We start from the raw sequence: 22162 nt of genomic DNA, 5'->3' as shown, positions 1-22162 counted from the left end.
TAAATAACCTTTGTTTTATTGGATAGTTCATCATCTTATGTTGTGCACTTCCCCTATATAGGGGCCTTAGTCTTATTTAAAGAAATACACAATACACTCAACTTTAAGTTAAGAAAAAAACAATTTTAACCTCCCTCCTTCATGACAAGCCACATTCTCCCTCACACAAGTAGCTGCATCCATCTGAAGAACTAACTTCAATCAGGGCAGCAAAATAAAAAATTGTAAAATTGACTAACTGGTGTAATTGAAATTTATGTTTAAAATATATTTTAAGCCTCAGCATATATGCATTTTGCACATTAGAGGAGTCTCCAGTCAGCTTGAGTCAGCTCTCAGGCAGGCGTTCACAATGTTTACTCAAAGCTCAGGAGTGATAATGCAGGATCAGGACCTCTCATTAGCTCAGAGACCCACAGGAACAGGAAGGTAGGTGGACTCATTAAGATCGTTAAGATGCCTTGAGGCGCAGTAAACAAACAATGAACCCACCTTTATAAGAAACTGTGGCACTATTACCAGCAGCAAAGGGAATAATTTTTTGGACAAAGATGTTGGAGTTGAATGTTCATGAAAATGACTTTAAAGTCTTTGAGTTTGCGTTTTGTTGTTTTCTCAAGAAAAGACAAACGCATTAAGAAATAGTTATTTGTCTTTAAGTATTTTGACAATATTAATATGCCATAATAACCAGCTATTACTTTTACTTGTCAACCATGTCAATAAACATTGTGCACACCCAATCATATATATCAACGATAAAAGCTTCAATCTGCTTCAGATACACAAATCGAAACATTTCCAGCTACATGTCACATCATCATTGATGCAGCAGTTTGGTTGAACCCAAAAAGCAGATACAAATATACTAGACTGATTCCATTTGATAATTAACTAGGAACTAAGGAACTGAAGTTTAAATCAATATGATCAATTTAAAAAATAGATCATTAAAGTCAGTGTTTGTTAATATTATGGTGTGATATGAAAGTAAATTAAAGATTTAAAAAAAGTTTGATTTGGTATGAACTGATTTTCCCATCATCCTAGTTAAGTTAATGATCTATAAAGAGAGATAAGATACATGATGTCCTTGTACTTTATATACACTGCGGTTAACACTTAAACATCTGACAGGAAGTATTTGGTCCTCTCAGTTCAGACAGTAATGCTACTTATTCTCTCTTCTCAGCTGATGCTGATTCACAAAAAAATGTCTGAAACTGGAAAAAATTTATTACCCATATTTATCATATCCTATTATGAGATACATGATGCAGTTATCTGGGACATCATTGTTAGAGGATTTTTTTTTCTAAATAAAAAACAACAACAATCTCTCATTCCTCAGCCGTTGAAAAACACTAATAGAGAGTGAAAAGAAACCAATCAGTGGGCGATCAGTGGGTAAAAGAAGTTCAGTTGTTTTACAGTACAAACATCAGTCTGAAGGAGTACCGTCACTGCCGCTGAAGACACAGTTAACCCACTCCTGCACGCAAGGGGGCAGGATTAAAACTCAAACATCTCATTTTGTTTCTTCGCCAGCTTGGCCACCTCCTGCCGGATGGCCTGCACAAGTGCAGAGGTGGAGAGGCTGCTCAGGGGCATGCTGTCCATGTCCTTCACCACCTGGGGAAGGCTTTGCTGGGATGCTGTGCTTGGGGCAATGGAGGGCTGCTCCAGTGCCTGGTTGTACTCCAGCGGCAGCCTGGTGGGGCTTCCCTGTGGGTAGCGAGGATGAGGAAAAGCCTCGACATAACCAGGCAGGGGCACCTGGAAAAAAGGTCAATATAATTAGAAGGATACAGTGTATGTGTTAGTTTTGTTAAGTGAACATTTTCTCATCCACTGCTATTCTAGAAATCGATAAATGGGTGAAAATATACACAGTTATATGTGGGAGAAAATAATTATTAAATCATCCAAAACAACAGGGAATGCAATGAGAAATGGCGGGAAAAAAAGTGTTTGTTTATAGGAATTGTGCTCAACTACCCTGGTATTTGTTGTGTCCACTCAAACGTAGCCATAGAATCACTTCAGCAAGTCTCTAAATTACACTGTGTGAAATCATCTGGTTAAAATGAAAAACAGGGAAAAGGTCTGGAGCAAGTGAGTGGAGAGTAATAACAAAAAATCTGAAAAGAGAAATGGAAGCTGTGCAATCTTTATGCAAAACTGAGAAGTTAGAGGGAGGCTCAATGAGGAAATAGTTTATCAAGGGTAGATAGTAGCATTTGAATCACTGTCAGTGCCATAATGAGACTGTATACAAACAACAACACAGAGCTGCAATCACACATATAGATCACAGATACATTTCTATTATGATCAAATTCTTTTCGCTTTTGCTTTAAGAGTCTATTCCTGCTGCAGTGCTGTAGCTCACTTTCTGGCTCTAACAAATAAAGAGACAGACCAACTAAATGTGAGTTGCACCAGTAGTTACACTCTGGAGCCCTGCTGTGGTGTGACCAGAAGTCATGAGAACCAGGAGGATTTTAATAGTTTTTGTAGCACTTTCCTAACCTGTTCATGGACTGGATGAAGGGCGGTTTGGGTCACTTGGACAAGCGTTAAAAAACTGGGACTGTCCCAATTTATTCAAAACATCTCTTCATATTTTTGTAAATATGAATTGCTAATCTTATAAATTATTGATTTATTTAGGACTGGGCTTCCTTACAGAGTCTGCCCACTGTGGTGGTACATCCTCAGGTTCAGGTGGATAGGACATCCAGGAGGGACTGTGGTAGGAGGTGGGTGGTGTGGACAGAAAGTATTCTGAGTAGGCGGACCTGGAGGCTGGGATGGCATAGACAGCGGTTATTGGGTTTCCTGGAGAAATGAGAGGAGAGAATGTATTATTTCCACAGTTACTGGGGAATGTAGATTAGCTTGAAAGATTTTCATTTCAAGATTTTTATTTGTCAAATATTTACTGTTCTGAAGCAAAGCACGTTAAAATACAAAGCCAGCTCCTCATATTCTTACCTGAGTAGTTGGACAGAGGCTGCTCTGCAGTGATAGATGGAAGTGCTGCTCTGGTTGTTAGCCCATATGGGTTGTTGTTGTGTTGACTCTGCAGTTCAGTGACAGATGTCTCTGAGCTCCTTCCCTTAGGCCCCAAGTCAGAAGTGGAACTGAGTTGGACAGAGATAGAAAAGGGAGAAAACATGGAGTTGCTGTAATGCTACACCAGTGTCACTAGATGGCAGACATGTTCCATATGGAAAAAGTCAGTTCCTCATTAACATTCTTGACATTGCTCAGTGCACTACTTCAAGATTAAAATTTATAGATGGCCTCAAATCACCTGGGCCACACCACATTACCTCGGGAATATGTGGTCCCTGAATATGAATTTGAATGTGAAAAAATGTGGAATATCTGATGGGCTGCATCCGTGTGTGTGTGCGCGTCTGTGTGTGAGTGCGTGTGTTACCGTCTTAAGGCGGCCCCAGGCGGAGGTCCAGTACGAGGTGGTAAAGGGGGAGGAGAACCCATGGCCATCTCAGGAAGCTGGGTGAAGCGAAAGGCCTTTAACAGACAGTGAAAGGCATTTAAGGTTAGCAGACTCTATTACACGTCACTTCCTGAGAGAAGTGGAAATAATGTCGTGCCACTCACTGGTTTAGGCAGGCTGCACTGATACACGTCTGCACCATAGGAAGGTACCCACTGCAGACCCCCCCGCCCACAGCTCATCGTGCCCGGAGCACTGGTCACCACATCTACGTAGGGGAGGGGAGGTGGGGCAGGGTTGTAGTGGTCAGGAGGGGGCTGGTGATGGTTGTGGTGGTGGGACTGCCTTCCGGACGTGGACTGTCCCCCTGAGGCCAGGCTGAATGCCTCCTCCAGCAGCAGGTGCATCTGCTGCCGCACTTCATCAATGGACGGCTGTGAGCTCAGAGTAGACGTCTCTGAGTGGCCTTTCAAGCCCCGGCCGTACATGTATCCCCGTGGACCCATTAGACGGTCGACATTCGTCTCTTCAATCAACTCAGGCTCAGTCTGAAACATGTATGAACACAGAAATGCAGCTATGACCTGAAAATCTACACACATTTTCAAACTCTGACTTGCTAATACACATCGACAAGATGAAATGCTTTATAGCAGAATGTGCAGGTGATGGAATCTAAATAGCATGAGCTGGCACTCAGTAGAGAGCATAACTCTGATCTGGATTTTTATTTGGATCTGCACCAAACTGAACACATTCGTTAATATCAGTGAGTCCCCCAAACATGTTTTTTTTATCAAGATACATCATGGGAAAGCTTTCTATCATGTTTATTTTCATTCTCTCAGTGGGTCTTGCTGACAGAGTCACAATATTTTCCGAGACACATCAGGAGGAAGAATTACTGCTGGTCACACTTCAGCCACAAATCCAGGTAGATTGTTTCACTAGGTGCTTATCTGCACTTCTCTGCACTTATTTAACAGCTTCTAGGAGCCATGTGCTGATATTATTTTATATCTTCCTTCTCCGTGTCTGTTCTCTTATCTTCAATATATTGAGTGCAACCATTATCCTCTCTCCCCTGCATATTCATTGACTAAAATAATTTACTTGCAACTTCCCTCTATCTTTCCCATCCTTTTCTCACATTTTCAAAAGTCCCTGAGATTTTATTACATTTTTTATTTTGATCAAATCCTCTTCTCCTCCTCCTCCCTCTTTCAGCCTCTGTTTCCATTTATCCAGCCCTTATACTCGATGATAAATTAATATGAGTTGAGGCTGCCCTACTTCCAGTGCGAATAAGACTGTGGCCACATGAGACCCAGCGTGTAGTGCACCTCATAAATCAGCCCTCCCTGCTACATGAAACGACAGGGACTTGCATCTGCAGAGATGAAGCCTGCAGCTACACCGGCTCACAGTGCTCAACAGGGCCAGGAGTTCCAAAAGTCGAACGTGTAGCTTGGACCAACTACTGTGCAGAGAGTGACCACATGCCGAACACATGGCTACACCAAGTTTTTGTGGAGCTTGTCGAGAGGCTTGTGTAACAGAGTTGATCAATTTTGTCATGTTAAGACCTTTGGTATTCTGTTCATGTCACCATCCTGTCGTTCGGAGAGCCTGGTATTTCTAAATCAACGTACAGGAAAGTAGTTTCACAGGCAACAATAGTAAAAACACATGGTTGTACCAAATAATGTTCTGTATACTGTTATGCGTCCCACGGGGATGCTAGTGAGCCGGAATGCATGATACCAGAGCCAGATACACCTGAGTTTTTCTTGCTGTGATACGTCAAATGAATTGGTAGGGGAACCGCAGTTATTTCTATACAAGCAGAAATCAGAATGCAAACCCTCTTCAGGAACAACCTGTTCTGTCTGACTTCATGTCAGAAAGAGCCACATCAGAACCGTGAGGAAACGATAAAAGAGTCAAGATAAACCAGCCATCCCGACATGTATCATATATCAAAATGACAGGACCTTATAAATGTTACCTGTCAAATTATGAATGAACCCGTTCTCCGTCAGCCTGCTGTGGCACACTTGAAACCACGCCTGTGTCTTAAACAGACTAATAACAGACAGATTTATCACCAATAAGCTCTGATTGATTATTATGTTTTCTATTTTCAATTTCAATCTTACTGATCAGTTTATCTTTAATCATCATCTGAATTTGCTCACCAGCATTTAAACACATACCGTTCAAAAACAAATGTTTGCATTTAAATAGTATTAATAGTATTTCCTCATTACATCAAGAACACATAAAGTTTTTTATGCATTTCCCAAGTAAACTATTACCTATTCATCACTTGCGCATGACCCTTCTAAATGTTTATTGCAAATAACCTACTGCAATTTAAAAAGTAACGACACAGTGATATATTTTTATACATTTATTATTTTGAGTTTGCATATGAGCGCCATTTTCCAAAAAGCCAAACTTTAACTGCATCCTTTCAAGATACGGGGTCAGTGGATGATGCAATGCGACTCACGTCATAGCCGCTGTTGCGGATGCCTCTCCTGGGTCGCTCCCTCATAACGAGCAGGTCCATCTCTGTCCCTCCAGGACTCGGACTGCTCAGACTCTGTCTGCTACGATAGGCCGTCTGCCCTACCTGGGAGTGCCTGCCAATTAGAGTGAGGAGTGGAGGCAGTTAGACCTGGGGTAGTTATTAGATTAAAGCATTTCAGTTATTTTTTCCGTTGTTTTCGTGTGCCTGCAGTGGAAGGGACTTGGGGGGGTGGAGGGAAGATGATGAACAAGGTTGGGTTACTTTTCAGAGTTATATAAATCGAGACATATAACAAATAGAAAATATATATCATAAGGAGATTGAGTAGAAGATGAGTGTGTAAATTCAAAATAATGTTTTCAAGTGCACCAAAATGTCTCTATACAATCAGTGACTGAGGGCAAGCTACATGCAAATGTGAACTGAAATGACACTTCAGCTGGGGGAACGTGTGTTGTTGGTGAAGCTGATCGACTACAAGATCATTTCGACTGTAAATTACTGTGAGAAAAAAATATCACTAATACATGAGCCATAATTCACAATGCAGCTAGTATTGGTACATGTTAATCTGAGATGGAAAAGACTGTTTGCATACTTGACCTAAATCTGTAATATCCAAACCCAGTCCATCTCTATGTGCATCTGTGAAGCAGAGGCAAAACCGAACCAACACACTGGACCATCCAACACCCTGCCAATCCTCTTATCTCCATTACTGCAGCTGAGGACTTGGATACGACTAATCACACAGACCTGATGGGTCTCTCACTGCCGAGTAAGACAGGATAATGACAAAATTAGAGAGGGCCTGATTCACTTATCTATAAGCTAATTAGACAAGGCAGGGGTCAGTGGTTTCAGATCTGAGCATGGTGAGAAGCCCAATCAGCCAATATTGTGTCTGTTCAAACTGTGTCCTCATATGAGACGTCTCCTCACAAACTTATGTAAGCACGGATTTAACTTTCTGTTTACACTCAGGTTCCACTTGCTTTTCCACTCTCACCTCCTGTGAGACTTGACATAAGTGGAACCTCGCTCATCATCAGGCTCCAGTGGTCTGCCATGCTCACCGGCTGCCCTCTCATGGCCGTGCCGCTGTCTCTGCGCCAGGGCTCGACTGCTACTGCTGCCGTCGGTGGAGGGGAAGTCATAGTAGCCCTTCCTTTTGGCCTTCAGCCTCAGCTTGTTCCTGTAGTGCTCGATGTCGGACTTCTGCTTCAGAGCCAAGTTCACCTGCAGAGAGGAAAAGAGCACAGGACGCGATGGAACACGGGCAGATCAGGATGAAAACAAGATGCAGAAGGTTCTTCATGCTTTGCCTGGTTTGGTTCTGCTTTGTCTAAGAAATGTGTTTGTGGATACAAGGTCAGAGGGTTCATTAGAACATGAGACTGTTATGCAATAATAAGTCAGAGAGATACAGGACATGTTTCTTATTTTTCATGGCTAATGACTTCAAAATTAAATGTAATAATAAAAAACAAAAGTGTGCTGCATTATGTTATTGACTCAACTGTTTCTAGTCTACTACAACAGACAAATGTTAAAGTTTGGGAGAGCACATACTTAGTATTAATAAAGAATTGAACACTCAAAAACTCTAAAAAGCTCATTAGGTTCTGCAGGACTGCATCAGGGGTTTCAGCACAAACAGACAACCCCATAACCATATCAAAATGTGATGATCATGTAAACTATGATTGGTGTGAAGCAATATGTGATCGTTTTCAATCTGACCCTTAAGACCAGTGAGAAAAGCAAAGACAAAAACATAGGTATATACCTGCACTGCAAAAATGTTCTAACTTTGGCAGACAGTGGTATTTTTTAGTCACACATCGATTTTTCAGAGAATAATTCACGGATCTTGATGAAAAAAATGTTTAGGGAGTGTTTGCAATTAGGTACAGATTCAAATAAGAATCTGGATCTAGTCAATTTAAATGGGGTCTGTATGCACTCTACTGTGTGTCATTCTAGTTGATGTGTATTTTCTGCTATGTGCACATCAGTCTGCATATCTCTACTAATGGCTGTGATGCTTCACCTCTCCGTTGACAATGGCTGAGTCGTGGCTGCGGTCAGACGATGCAGGGTGTGAGTAGCTGGGCTGAGCCACCACAGGCTTTATGGAAATGAGCTGCAGGGAGCCAGAGGAGGAGTCATATGGATCTGAAGAACAGAGAGGGAGTTCACTCACAAAGAGACTACAAATACCTCTAATCATTTACATTGTCAGTCAAAGAGGAACAAACTGTCATGCTTCCTCTTCACCTTCCACCTCTCTCTCTCTCACCACCTTGTTCCTCTGCGGTCGGCACAGGGGGATTATGTCAAACATCAAGTCATCTGCATGAGCAAATAAATAGGTGGACAGAGACAATAGATCACATAGATATGGCTCTGGGCTCCAAGGTTGTGCCAATGCATCTCTGTGATAGATGGAAGCGACTGACTTTGCACTTTATATTCCTTATCTGACATCAGACAAAGTAGACTCAATTCTAGGTTACCCTCGACTCAGTTTATGAATTATTCAAATCCCTCCATTAAGAAAATCATAATCTTGAGATCGCAATCCAATTTACAAGCAAGAGTTTTGAAATTTGATTAATTCAACTCGCACCCGCGGCACGATGAACAGTTAGCATCTTGAGATGTCAGACTTCATATGCATCTTTTATTATTTGCAGTGCTGAATGTGTGAATGTGTGTGTTTTATGTCACAGCATCCAGTTCTCTGACATACTGTATCATATCAGCAGTGTCTTTCTCATGCATATTCATTGGGTCCATCTTTGCTTGCGGCAGAATGGTTACATTTCTGGATGTATATAAAAAAGAAATGATGCAGTGGCAGTGCCTCTCTCTTAGGGTACCTATGTGCATGAGACACCAAGATGTTTGGAGAAGTTCCTCATGCAGGAGGGAACTGGAAAAGACACACCTGAGCTTGACTGCAGAAGGAGCTGTAAAAAAAATTAATAATTTGTATTTGCATCGGCCTGTGACTCTCACCGTCCCTCTTGCGAGTCTCCTCCTTTGTCAGTTTCTGCTGAGCTGTGACTTTCAGCGCCGTCAAGCCCCTGCCGGAATTCAGCTTCTCTGATTCGTTGCTGATGACGGAACCGTCCTCGCTCGGCAACTTGCTGCAAGTAACCATAGCAACAGGAAAGGCGGTGAGCTCTCGGAAGGCTGGGCACACAGCCAGGTTATGTCATTCCTCCCTTTAACAACCTCACCTTCCTCTCCCCCATAGCTCCAGCTTGAGTCCAGCAAACATAATAAATCATTATTGTATTTTTATGTATGTGTGTTCATTTTAAAAACTATCACCATACCACTGCTTGTTTTAAAGAGACTGTTTTAATGAGTTGAGACTATTCAGCCCTTTGTCTTGGGTTTATTTAATTGATATCCACAATAAGAAGATAGAAAAAGCTGGAAAAATCAGCTGACTGTCACAAAACCCTGACAAAACAAGAAACTGTCAGCAACTGGTCACATTTCAAATTTAGTAATAATAGATAGATAACATAGATAATAATGATTGAAACCAGTGATTTTCTTGCAGAACAGTGCATGTATGTTTGTGCATTCGTGTGTGCATTTGTACATGTATCTGCCCGTTTGTAAACTTGTTCATTTTTCATGTCCACGTGTCTCTAATTCATAAGCATTGTGGCTGTGTTCATCACAGTATCAAAACCAGAGTACGTTGATGTCCGGGGTAAAGCAGGACTGCTTCTTCCATTAATTGGACAAACAATTGCTTTATCCAATTCTTGTTTCACAAGCTTCAAACACTGCACTGTGGTTGGAATTAGAGCTGATCAAGCGGCGGCTCAGAGGACCATGAGGCTGACAGTGACATCAAAGCAACACGGTCTATCCTCTAATTGTCTGGTAAAAATGATAACAGTAAAGCGAGACAGTGGAACAGCGGCTGCCCTCCCCTGCTCTTGTCTAGGCAGTGCTGTGGGGAGCTGGCTCCATGCAACAGTCGCAGGCTCCACGAAGACGTGTGATGTGTAATAATTAATTGAGGTGTACAGAAAACTCTGGCTGCATGAGAGGGATGTATGTCTGAGCCTGAGTTGGTGTTCAGGGACTAACGGACTTAATTTCTCTATTTCCATCATTTGACATTAAATAATACAATTTACCTCATAGTTCCATCACATCAGTTTCCCTCTGGCGGGATCATTCACACTCTGATGTCATTTCAATCACAAGGTACAACAGGTGAATGAAAAGCTTTCACCTTCACCCAGAAATCTACAAGAACTGTGAACTTACACCTGATGAATGAACACAGGAATCTGTCAATCATCTTAGGATCAAGTACAGAAATAAAAGGATGTTTGCACTAGCATGACATCTGTAGCAAATGTTCACCCCTCCGTTAATTACACTGCTGACATCTGAAATTAAACTAACCCCAAACTGCATGTCTTTTGGACTGTGGGAGGAAGCCAGAGTACCCAGACACAGGGGGAACATGCAAACTCTACACAGAAAGATTCCGACTGAACTGTTTTTTTTTTTATTCATCAGTCATTTGTGAAGCACCTTTAACCTGTATGAAAGGTGCTGTACAAATAAAGTTTGATCGATTGATTGATATATTCTCTACCGTTAAAGCAGAAAATCATTCTTGAGTTGCCAAAGTTCTCCAATTTGCCATCTACGGAATCCATTTCTTCATATGTAACTCTACATATAATACTAATGTTCACATTGTTCAGGTGATTTCAGGTGATCTAAATAAATGGCAGATATATTCTCACTGGATGTTTTTAACATTTCTATCTCCTATTAAGACGTAACATACCCTTGGCTAGGAGCCAAACAGACTCAAGCTACATTTTGAAGAAATCTCATGGTTTCAAAGACACAAGCTTTTTATGTCTAACGTGCTGACTGAAAAATGGACAGACGCTAATGAAGGATCACACCCAGAGACGTGATCTCATAAAATCACAGGAACATTTTAGACCTATAGTTTGATAAACAACAAATAAGCAACTTTTGCTGCCTCAGAAGGCTCTGAAATCATTACTGCAGGACCCTCAGTCCATAGATTTTCTATTGTGTCACATAAATTTCACTGGATCTCATTATGCTGTGGGGCTTTGAAAAATGTTGCCCTTTTGCTTTTACTCGATTTAATAATTTAGCATGATTTAACGTGGCAATTAATTTCAGAAACGCTGCCACTGACTGTCAGATGAGGGAAATGGTCCATTTCACATGCCCATACAGTGAACCCTGTTAATGACGGCCTATCACTCAGCATCAGGGTAGAACAAGGACAGACAATAAGGCTGGAGGGACCTGAGTGTTATATCACCCTGCCTCTCTTTCTCTCCCTTTATGTGACCCAGGAGTTTTCTGATAGAGCAGCACACGCACGCACGCACACACACACACACATTGTAAACACTTCGGATGTTTGCCATCAGTAAGAGATTTCAGGTTGGACTGACATGGTTGAGCTGACTATCATCTGGTTGAGGAGGAAACATGTTTCCCTCTAACACGCCAACATGCTAAATTAGACAATTACAGATGAGACTGATGAAAGCTGAGCCTCATCTATCTTCTGCTCTATCTATTCTACACATTCACCCTGAGCCAAACAAATGTTAAGGATCTAAGAATTAATTCTGTATCTCCGCTATGTACAACAGTTTCATCATAGCATAATTTCTTATACAAAGAGTGAGGAGAATTCCAATTTCAGTTTTATCTCTTTAGGTTTTAAAAGTACTTCCAGCAGCTGACAACTTAATTTATATGTCTGCAAAGTTTGGACTTAAAATGTGGATTATATGCTGCCCCTGGCTATTTCACAATCATAATCTCTACCTATTAGTTCCCAGACATGCACAGACACGCAAATAGGTGAACGACATCTTTTTAAATCGATCGTCATGTTTACAGGTCCTTGAATGAAAAAACTTTGATTTTTATACGATATTGTGACTTACATCGTTACTCTTTATGCAGTATATAATCATCCCAATAAAATAAAATAAATCACATAAAAGTGACTGAATGTCGATAAGGAGTAGCCCCACCTACATTACAGCCTGAAAAAAACCTATTGTTAAGGCAGTTGGAAAATATAAGTATAAAAAAATATCTGAAAGTTGTTTTTTTATATATTTTTGTGATACAGGTGTGTATGGACATGTATGGAGAAAACGAAATACCTTTTTCGTTTGTCAGCGCTGAGGATTTTCTTGTTGGCAGTTCCGTCTTGTTGCAGGGCCTTTTGTAGAGAAAGCGGCGTGTCACGAATTTGCAGGGACATGACAAGTGTATCCTGACTGACAGGCAGGGTCTCCTCGTCCCCTCCCTGCTGGCCCAGGTGCTGTTTGGCATAGTCGAACCCCTGGACTGGCTGGTGGATGGGTTGAGTGAAGATGGAGAAAGAAAAAAGGGACAGCTTAAGGAAAGATGAAGATGGGAGAGAGACAAAGTGATATACATCTGAGAATAACTCAAGAGAATGTCTTTTTCAGAGATGTCCAGAGGATTTAGAGAACTGGACTGTGATGATGATGTGCTGCTCTGCTTTGAAATAGATAAGCACAGATTATACCAAGGCCCTTTTTCATCCTCGTCCAAATTCTTGTCAAAAAAATGACTCACAGTGGGTGGTGACAAGATGAGATTTGCAGACTTACACTGACATATGAAGTTAAACTATAGAACACATTATTGGATGAGAGGATGGAGGAAGAGGAGTCACAGTGTTTTTACCTCATATGTTACTCTATAAATATGTCCACAGGTACTGCACAATACACACACACCCACACACACACACACACACATACACACACGAAGTGTGTGCTACTGTAGCTGGTTTCAAAAGCAGAAAGTCTAACAAGGATGTGTGATGAAAGTGAATGCAATTGAGGAAGTAGTGGTGCAAGAAGCTCAATCAAATTTGAGGAAAAATTTCCACCTGACTTTGCAGGACCTTATAGTTAGTGAATGATAACAGCTCAAGAAGCTGCCCTGAAGTTTAATACAGAGGATTTTAAGACGTCCTCTCTAATGAAATTCTATAAATAAAGCAGTGGCACATGCTCACACTCTGTATTTTCATCATCACACTAATGTATAACAGTGAACCCTTGATGTAATGGAAGTAGTTTTCAATCTTCATCACTAAACAAACAAGTTTCCGTTACTACCCACAGACACACACTCTGCTTGATATCCATTACTATTCTCTGTAAAGCTTCATCTGTTAAATTGGAGGCTGCTGCTTTCAGAAGAATAGGTGACACCAGCCTTTTATCCTCATGCTGTTGTATTGTGAGTTTCCATCAGCAGAATTATTGAAATACATCACAGGTGATGTTGGCATGGAATCCCATTCAAATCCTACTGTCGGCACAGCTGAGCACTGAAGATGCAAACAGAGATGGGTAATGAGGGGAAACAGAGAAACGCAGGTACCTGGTGATAATAGCCCACATCTCTACGATACGTCATCTGAAAATGAGCCAAAGAGAACGTTTTTTAAGTAGTGTGTGTGTGTGTGTGTGTGTGTGTGTGTGTGTGTGTGTGTGTGTGTGTGTGTGTGTGTGTGTGTGTGTGTGTGTGTGTGTGTGTGTGTGTGTGTGTGTGTCCCACATATTAATACAGGTCATACAAATGCAATTATACAAAAAACACCTCCCACATATTTAAAGTTCAGCTCACCTGCTTCCATTCATGAACAGAACAAAATGACATATGGTCTCTATCCTGGAAACTTCCCATTAAATGATGTGGAATTTAATAACAATTCATGGACTTGTAAAATAAAGTGTCAACCACACATTGGTCATCGCAGACTTTCATCACTCACTGACATATATTCTACCACACATGCTTAATTATGTGGTTTTAAAGTAACTCCTCTGGGGTTACAACTAATAATCATTTTCATCATCAATTCATCTGCTGGACTTTTCCTAGTAATCACTTAATAATTTAGAAAAAACCTGTCAAAAAATGAGAGAAACTTTTATTTCTCAAAGCCCAAGATCATGAAATCTCTTGTTTTTGTCTCACTAGCAGCATAAAAATATTCAGTTTACAATGTTCTAAAATCATGGAGGATGTAATATAATTACATGAGAGGAAATCCTGAATCAATTATCCAAATACAGCTGTGTGATTATCATTTTTGGCTCTAACCTGCTTTGAGATGGACAAACAGACACACACAGAGAAAAAAGAGTGATACCTTAGCTCTGGGATTGAGATTGCCGATGGCGTCAGCTTTAAGGTCATTTTTATTCTTCCTGCACAGCACGGCTGTGATAATGATTATTATGAGTGTGACCACAGCGATGGGCGCCAACACTGCAGCAATTATCCAGAGGTTATTAGGAGGGTTCTTGACCACCGCTGAAAAAATTGAAAAAAATGTTTTCATGTCATTAAGCAGCATTGAACCAGTATAACATGTTTATCATGCCACAACGTGCAGAGGAGTCTGTTACACCTTAGTGACACGGCTGATGTTACACCTGACATAAACAGTGATCCTGGATCAGATATTACAGGCAACAATCCATAAAAGAATGCAGCATGCTCTCTCTCCCACTCTCTCTTGACCAACTCATGCCTCCCCCCTTCACAGAGCAGTGGGCAGCTCAAACAAACAGAGTCCTGCCAGGAGCGTTTCACAAAGATAAGAGAGCAAAGAGGTTTTGCTCAAGCTTTTCTTCTTCCTCTGCCTTCACCCCAGCACCAACTCCTCTCCATAAACTCTGCATGAGTCACGTGTTCTGCTTTTATGTGTCTGTCTGTCAGTCTTTCTGTCTACTTGCTTACTTGTCAAATGCTATAGAAAGACGCTGTGCTCACGTTCTGCTTGCAGCTGGACAAAGTAGCCCAGGGTGAGCGCCATGGTCTGAGAATCCACTGTGTTCAGGACCTTGGCAGCTGATGTGCCAGGTAAGGGAACACCGTTGTGCTGGATGTAGTAGGTCATCGCTGCTGGATTCTTCAACCCTGACACCCGACCGATGCTCACCATCTGATTGGAAAGAATAAAAGGTATACATTATGTTTCAATGACCTACAATAGCCTGAATATCAGCTGCCACTGGATGGGTTGCTCACTGTAATCGTGAAGCTCTCATTTCAGCACAGAAAACAAAAGTAAAACCATGCATGTGGGCTGAGAGTCTCATGAGAGGAAGATACTTGTTTAGTAAAAAAATCAACCTCTGGCTTGTTTTGATGAGCAATTAGCAGATGATGAGCTGAGACGCCCGCTAAATATGAGGGGCTGACCTCGAGTAATGACACAAACGTGCACCAACATTTAATGAAATATTCATACTGTAAGAAATAAACCAAAAAAAGACATAAATTTGAGGATTGAGGCTTTCAACAGACACATCAGAATAAGAATCTAGACAGATTATTTTCACTCTCTAATCCTGTGTATTGAAGAGCTGACATTCCCCGAGGTCTGCCGTGTCAGCTTCTTACCTGGACAGTGTAGCTGCCGACAGTAGTGGCTCGTCTAAAGCGAGTGCCCTGCTGGCCGGCCAACACAAACAGCTCTGCCAGCCGTTGCTCCATTAAACTGGCAAAGCTCTGGTACTGTCCCTCCAGGCTGGCGTTATCCACGTCCTGGATCACTGCAAATGTGGACAAAAGAAAGAGGATGGCCAGAAAATAATTTATTGGCTGAGGAAAAGAGTGGCATAAACAAAAAAGGGATAAAGGCAAAATTAGAAATGTGTGCGTGTCCCTGCAGTATATCTTTGTGAGGACCATTTTAAGCATAGGCCCTTCAGAGTGAGGACATTTTTGGAACATTTAGGCCATTTCTCACTTTTTGAAAAGATTAAGACTTGTTTGAAAAGGTTAAGACTTGTTTGAAAAGGTTAAGACTTGGTTTTAGGGTTAGCGTTAGATTTAGGTTAGGGTTAGGCATTTAGTTTGGATGGTTAATTTTAGGGTGAGGGGGTAGGAAATGTAACATGTCGATGACTGTCCTCACTAAGATATAAGTACAAACGTGTGTGTGTGTGTGTGTGTGTGAGTGGCAAAAACACACTGTAGAAATTTCACATTTTTTTTTCAGTAGTGCTTTTCACTGCAAATGCATGATATGATTGGTATTTCACAATCTTCAGTTCACTTAAAGCCTGGGGTGCTTTAAAAACAAACTAGTTTAGGCAAAGGGCGGATGAATCAAGTGTAAAGTTTGAGTGCTGTGTCTTTCCTCAGAGGCACTAACAGGATTACGCTCATTTTTCTATAAATGACAGAGATGAACAAAGAGAGCTTAAACCCTGCTCTCTATGTCACTGGCTGAAGGGGGGCATGGTTGTCGTTTTCCTAAAGCAACAAAATGTGTCAGAAGCAGAGTTCCAACGTCTAGTGAAGCCTACATTTAAAGCTAGGGATGGTAATCCTGGAAGAGCTAGGAAGAGCAGGCTACACTTTGGGTTGGAATGAAATGATTGGTCAAGTTTATTAGAGTCATGTGAGGCCAACAGAAGCTGGCTTTTTTACTGATTACTTTATTTATTCATGGCTATCAAGACATGAAGAAGATTTCAAATAACATAAAAGTTTTCAGAGACAACCTGCCAACTTTACCTTTAAAAAATCAATCATGTAACATCGACCTGTGTGATTCTACTAAGGATCCCCTTTGTGGTGTCATGGGATGCTGCGTTTCTCTATCTCTATATGAATTATATGTAAGTGAGAAATGTGTTATTGTCCATTGTCCATCTTGATAAGCTAATGAATGTTACTTCTGGAAGTGTGTTTTGTTTCTGTCCTGCAGTGGTCAAACATCAGAGCAGTGCAGCTTTAATAATCCTGGGTGTACATCATGTTCAGTGTTACTAAATCCCATTATCCAAGGTATGACCTTGAACTGATTCGACCTCTCATCGCAATAAGTGCAGGATTAAGCGCTACACTGCCTGATCAGAGAGGCCCCATCCAATGTGCAGCACAGTACAGCAGTGTTAATATCTTTGGACACTGAAATATATTCTTGCTTTTTGTTATTTATAGTTTCTATGACCTTCAGAAAAAAAGTTATTCAAGAACATTTTGATCTCCAATGGGTTTTCATCCCTGACCCTGAACCTAATCACAACCCTAATTGCAACCCTAAACCTAATCACAACATTAATCACAACCCTAACCATATTCACCATAGGGTGAATAACTCTGCGCTGCTTGCTCGAAACGTGCTGAAATTTGGTGTGGGTGCGTGGCTGTCTCCCCTTTACTATCTGTGAAATGCCCAAGTCTCTACGACGTTCAGAGAAAACGTTATTCAAAAATATTGTGTACTTTTTTGTTGAGATTTGGTGGTTTGACCCATTCCGGAGGTCGGAGAAGCTCGGGGATGGTACCAATGGATCGGGCATCCCCACATTAGTTCAGATGGAACCAACTTCCAAGTCTCTATGACCTTCAGAACAAAAGTTATTCAAGAATATCTTGATCTCCAATGGGTTTTCATCCCCAACCCTAACCCTAACCCTGGCTGCAACCCTAACCCTAATTGCAACCCTAACCCTAATTGCAACCCTAACCCTAACCCTCATTTCAGCCCTAACCCTATTCGCCATAGGGTGAATAACTCTGCGCTGCTTGCTCGAAACGTGCTGAAATTTGGTGTGGGTGCGTGGCTGTCTCCCCTTTACTATCTGTGAAATGCCCAAGTCTCTACGACGTTCAGAGAAAATGTTATTCAAAAATATTGTGTACTTTTTTGTTGAGATTTGGTGGTTTGACCCCTTCCGGAGGTCGGAGAAGCTCGGGGATGGTACCAATGGATAGGGCATCCCCACATTAGTTCAGATGGAACCAACTTCCAAGTCTCTATGACCTTCAGAACAAAAGTTATTCAAGAATATCTTGATCTCCAATGGGTTTTCATCCCCAACCCTAACCCTAACCCTGGCTGCAACCCTAACCCTAATTGCAACCCTAACCCTAACCCTAACCCTCATTTCAGCCCTAACCCTATTCGCCATAGGGTGAATAACTCTGCGCTGCTTGCTCGAAACGTGCTGAAATTTGGTGTGGGTGCGTGGCTGTCTCCCCTTTACTATCTGTGAAATGCCCAAGTCTCTACAAAGTTCAGAGAAAAAGTTATTCAAAAATATCGTGTACTTTTTTGTTGAGATTTGGTGGTTTGACCCCTTCCGGAGGTCGGAGAAGCTCGGGGATGGTACCAATGGATCGGGCATCCCCACATTAGTTCAGATGGAACCAACTTCCAAGTCTCTATGACCTTCAGAACAAAAGTTATTCAAGAATATCTTGATCTCCAATGGGTTTTCATCCCCAACCCTAACCCTAACCCTGGCTGCAACCCTAACCCTAATTGCAACCCTAACCCTAACCCTAACCCTCATTTCAGCCCTAACCCTATTCGCCATAGGGTGAATAACTCTGCGCTGCTTGCTCGAAACGTGCTGAAATTTGGTGTGGGTGCGTGGCTGTCTCCCCTTTACTATCTGTGAAATGCCCAAGTCTCTACAAAGTTCAGAGAAAAAGTTATTCAAAAAAATTGTGTACTTTTTTGTTGAGATTTGGTGGTTTGACCCCTTCCGGAGGTCGGAGAAGCTCGGGGATGGTAACAATGGATCGGGCATCCCCACATTAGTTCAGATGGAACCAACTTCCAAGTCTCTATGACCTTCAGAACAAAAGTTATTCAAGAATATCTTGATCTCCAATGGGTTTTCATCCCCAACCCTAACCCTAACCCTGGCTGCAACCCTAACCCTAATTGCAACCCTAACCCTAACCCTAATTGCAACCCTAACCCTAACCCTAACCCTCATTTCAACCCTAACCCTATTCGCCATAGGGTGAATAACTCTGCGCTGCTTGCTCGAAACGTGCTGAAATTTGGTGTGGGTGCGTGGCTGTCTCCCCTTTACTATCTGTGAAATGCCCAAGTCTCTACGACGTTCAGAGAAAAAGTTATTCAAAAATATTGTGTACTTTTTTGTTGAGATTTGGTGGTTTGACCCCTTCCGGAGGTCGGAGAAGCTCGGGGATGGTACCAATGGATCGGGCATCCCCACATTAGTTCAGATGGAACCAACTTCCAAGTCTCTATGACCTTCAGAACAAAAGTTATTCAAGAATATCTTGATCTCCAATGGGTTTTCATCCCCAACCCTAACCCTAACCCTGGCTGCAACCCTAACCCTAATTGCAACCCTAACCCTAACCCTAATTGCAACCCTAACCCTAACCCTAACCCTCATTTCAACCCTAACCCTATTCGCCATAGGGTGAATAACTCTGCGCTGCTTGCTCGAAACGTGCTGAAATTTGGTGTGGGTGCGTGGCTGTCTCCCCTTTACTATCTGTGAAATGCCCAAGTCTCTACGACGTTCAGAGAAAAAGTTATTCAAAAATATTGTGTACTTTTTTGTTGAGATTTGGTGGTTTGACCCCTTCCGGAGGTCGGAGAAGCTCGGGGATGGTACCAATGGATCGGGCATCCCCACATTAGTTCAGATGGAACCAACTTCCAAGTCTCTATGACCTTCAGAACAAAAGTTATTCAAGAATATCTTGATCTCCAATGGGTTTTCATCCCCAACCCTAACCCTAACCCTGGCTGCAACCCTAACCCTAATTGCAACCCTAACCCTAATTGCAACCCTAACCCTAACCCTAACCCTCATTTCAGCCCTAACCCTATTCGCCATAGGGTGAATAACTCTGCGCTGCTTGCTCGAAACGTGCTGAAATTTGGTGTGGGTGCGTGGCTGTCTCCCCTTTACTATCTGTGAAATGCCCAAGTCTCTACGACGTTCAGAGAAAAAGTTATTCAAAAATATTGTGTACTTTTTTGTTGAGATTTGGTGGTTTGACCCCTTCCGGAGGTCGGAGAAGCTCGGGGATGGTACCAATGGATCGGGCATCCCCACATTAGTTCAGATGGAACCAACTTCCAAGTCTCTATGACCTTCAGAACAAAAGTTATTCAAGAATATCTTGATCTCCAATGGGTTTTCATCCCCAACCCTAACCCTAACCCTGGCTGCAACCCTAACCCTAATTGCAACCCTAACTCTAACCCTAACCCTCATTTCAGCCCTAACCCTATTCGCCATAGGGTGAATAACTCTGCGCTGCTTGCTCGAAAAGTGCTGAAATTTTGTGTGGGTGCGTGGCTGTCTCCCCTTTACTATCTGTGAAATGCCCAAGTCTCTACGACGTTCAGAGAAAAAGTTATTCAAAAAAATCGTGTACTTTTTTGTTGAGATTTGGTGGTTTGACCCCTTCCGGAGGTCGGAGAAGCTCGGGGGTGGTACCAATGGATCGGGCATCCCCACATTAGTTCAGATGGAACCAACTTCCAAGTCTCTATGACCTTCAGAACAAAAGTTATTCAAGAATATCTTGATCTCCAATGGGTTTTCATCCCCAACCCTAACCCTAACCCTGGCTGCAACCCTAACCCTAATTGCAACCCTAACCCTAACCCTAATTGCAACCCTAACCCTAACCCTAACCCTCATTTCAACCCTAACCCTATTCGCCATAGGGTGAATAACTCTGCGCTGCTTGCTCGAAACGTGCTGAAATTTGGTGTGGGTGCGTGGCTGTCTCCCCTTTACTATCTGTGAAATGCCCAAGTCTCTACGACGTTCAGAGAAAAAGTTATTCAAAAATATTGTGTACTTTTTTGTTGAGATTTGGTGGTTTGACCCCTTCCGGAGGTCGGAGAAGCTCGGGGATGGTACCAATGGATCGGGCATCCCCACATTAGTTCAGATGGAACCAACTTCCAAGTCTCTATGACCTTCAGAACAAAAGTTATTCAAGAATATCTTGATCTCCAATGGGTTTTCATCCCCAACCCTAACCCTAACCCTGGCTGCAACCCTAACCCTAATTGCAACCCTAACCCTAATTGCAACCCTAACCCTAACCCTAACCCTCATTTCAGCCCTAACCCTATTCGCCATAGGGTGAATAACTCTGCGCTGCTTGCTCGAAACGTGCTGAAATTTGGTGTGGGTGCGTGGCTGTCTCCCCTTTACTATCTGTGAAATGCCCAAGTCTCTACGACGTTCAGAGAAAAAGTTATTCAAAAAAATTGTGTACTTTTTTGTTGAGATATGGTGGTTTGACCCCTTCCGGAGGTCGGAGAAGCTCGGGGATGGTACCAATGGATCGGGCATCCCCACATTAGTTCAGATGGAACCAACTTCCAAGTCTCTATGACCTTCAGAACAAAAGTTATTCAAGAATATCTTGATCTCCAATGGGTTTTCATCCCCAACCCTAACCCTAACCCTGGCTGCAACCCTAACCCTAATTGCAACCCTAACCCTAACCCTAACCCTCATTTCAGCCCTAACCCTATTCGCCATAGGGTGAATAACTCTGCGCTGCTTGCTCGAAACGTGCTGAAATTTGGTGTGGGTGCGTGGCTGTCTCCCCTTTACTATCTGTGAAATGCCCAAGTCTCTACAAAGTTCAGAGAAAAAGTTATTCAAAAAAATCGTGTACTTTTTTGTTGAGATTTGGTGGTTTGACCCCTTCCGGAGGTCGGAGAAGCTCGGGGATGGTACCAATGGATCGGGCATCCCCACATTAGTTCAGATGGAACCAACTTCCAAGTCTCTATGACCTTCAGAACAAAAGTTATTCAAGAATATCTTGATCTCCAATGGGTTTTCATCCCCAACCCTAACCCTAACCCTGGCTGCAACCCTAACCCTAATTGCAACCCTAACTCTAACCCTCATTTCAGCCCTAACCCTATTCGCCATAGGGTGAATAACTCTGCGCTGCTTGCTCGAAACGTGCTGAAATTTGGTGTGGGTGCGTGGCTGTCTCCCCTTTACTATGTGTGAAATGCCCAAGTCTCTACGACGTTCAGAGAAAAAGTTATTCAAAAAAATGGTGTACTTTTTTGTTGAGATTTGGCGGTTTGACCCCTTCCGGAGGTCGGAGAAGCTCGGGGATGGTACCAATGGATCGGGCATCCCCACATTAGTTCAGATGGAACCAACTTCCAAGTCTCTATGACCTTCAGAACAAAAGTTATTCAAGAATATCTTGATCTCCAATGGGTTTTCATCCCCAACCCTAACCCTAACCCTGGCTGC

General features: G+C 42.3%; 1 protein-coding gene across 1 annotated transcript in view; it reads right to left on the bottom strand.

The window, feature by feature from the left end:
• Positions 1-264: 264 nt before the first annotated feature.
• The window catches only part of kiaa1549lb (KIAA1549-like b), a 226467-nt gene continuing 204569 nt past the window's right edge, over positions 265-22162 (bottom strand). Inside the window, exons 9-22 of the mRNA XM_020098728.2 lie at positions 15525-15676; positions 14892-15063; positions 14266-14429; positions 13491-13526; positions 12230-12420; positions 9030-9160; positions 8059-8183; positions 7015-7244; positions 5985-6117; positions 3634-4017; positions 3449-3543; positions 2998-3146; positions 2690-2841; positions 265-1776 (exon numbers count right to left, since the gene is read on the bottom strand). Coding sequence (XP_019954287.2) covers positions 1513-1776; positions 2690-2841; positions 2998-3146; positions 3449-3543; positions 3634-4017; positions 5985-6117; positions 7015-7244; positions 8059-8183; positions 9030-9160; positions 12230-12420; positions 13491-13526; positions 14266-14429; positions 14892-15063; positions 15525-15676 — 2378 coding nt within the window. The 3' untranslated portion in view covers positions 265-1512. The remainder of the gene's footprint in view (positions 1777-2689; positions 2842-2997; positions 3147-3448; positions 3544-3633; positions 4018-5984; positions 6118-7014; positions 7245-8058; positions 8184-9029; positions 9161-12229; positions 12421-13490; positions 13527-14265; positions 14430-14891; positions 15064-15524; positions 15677-22162) is intronic.

The sequence above is a fragment of the Paralichthys olivaceus genome, chromosome 1 (genome assembly GCF_024713975.1).
Source record: "Paralichthys olivaceus isolate ysfri-2021 chromosome 1, ASM2471397v2, whole genome shotgun sequence".
Lineage (NCBI taxonomy): Eukaryota > Metazoa > Chordata > Actinopteri > Pleuronectiformes > Paralichthyidae > Paralichthys > Paralichthys olivaceus.
The sequence above is the reverse complement of the archived record's forward strand: the minus strand, read 5'-3'. Positions and strand labels throughout refer to the sequence as shown.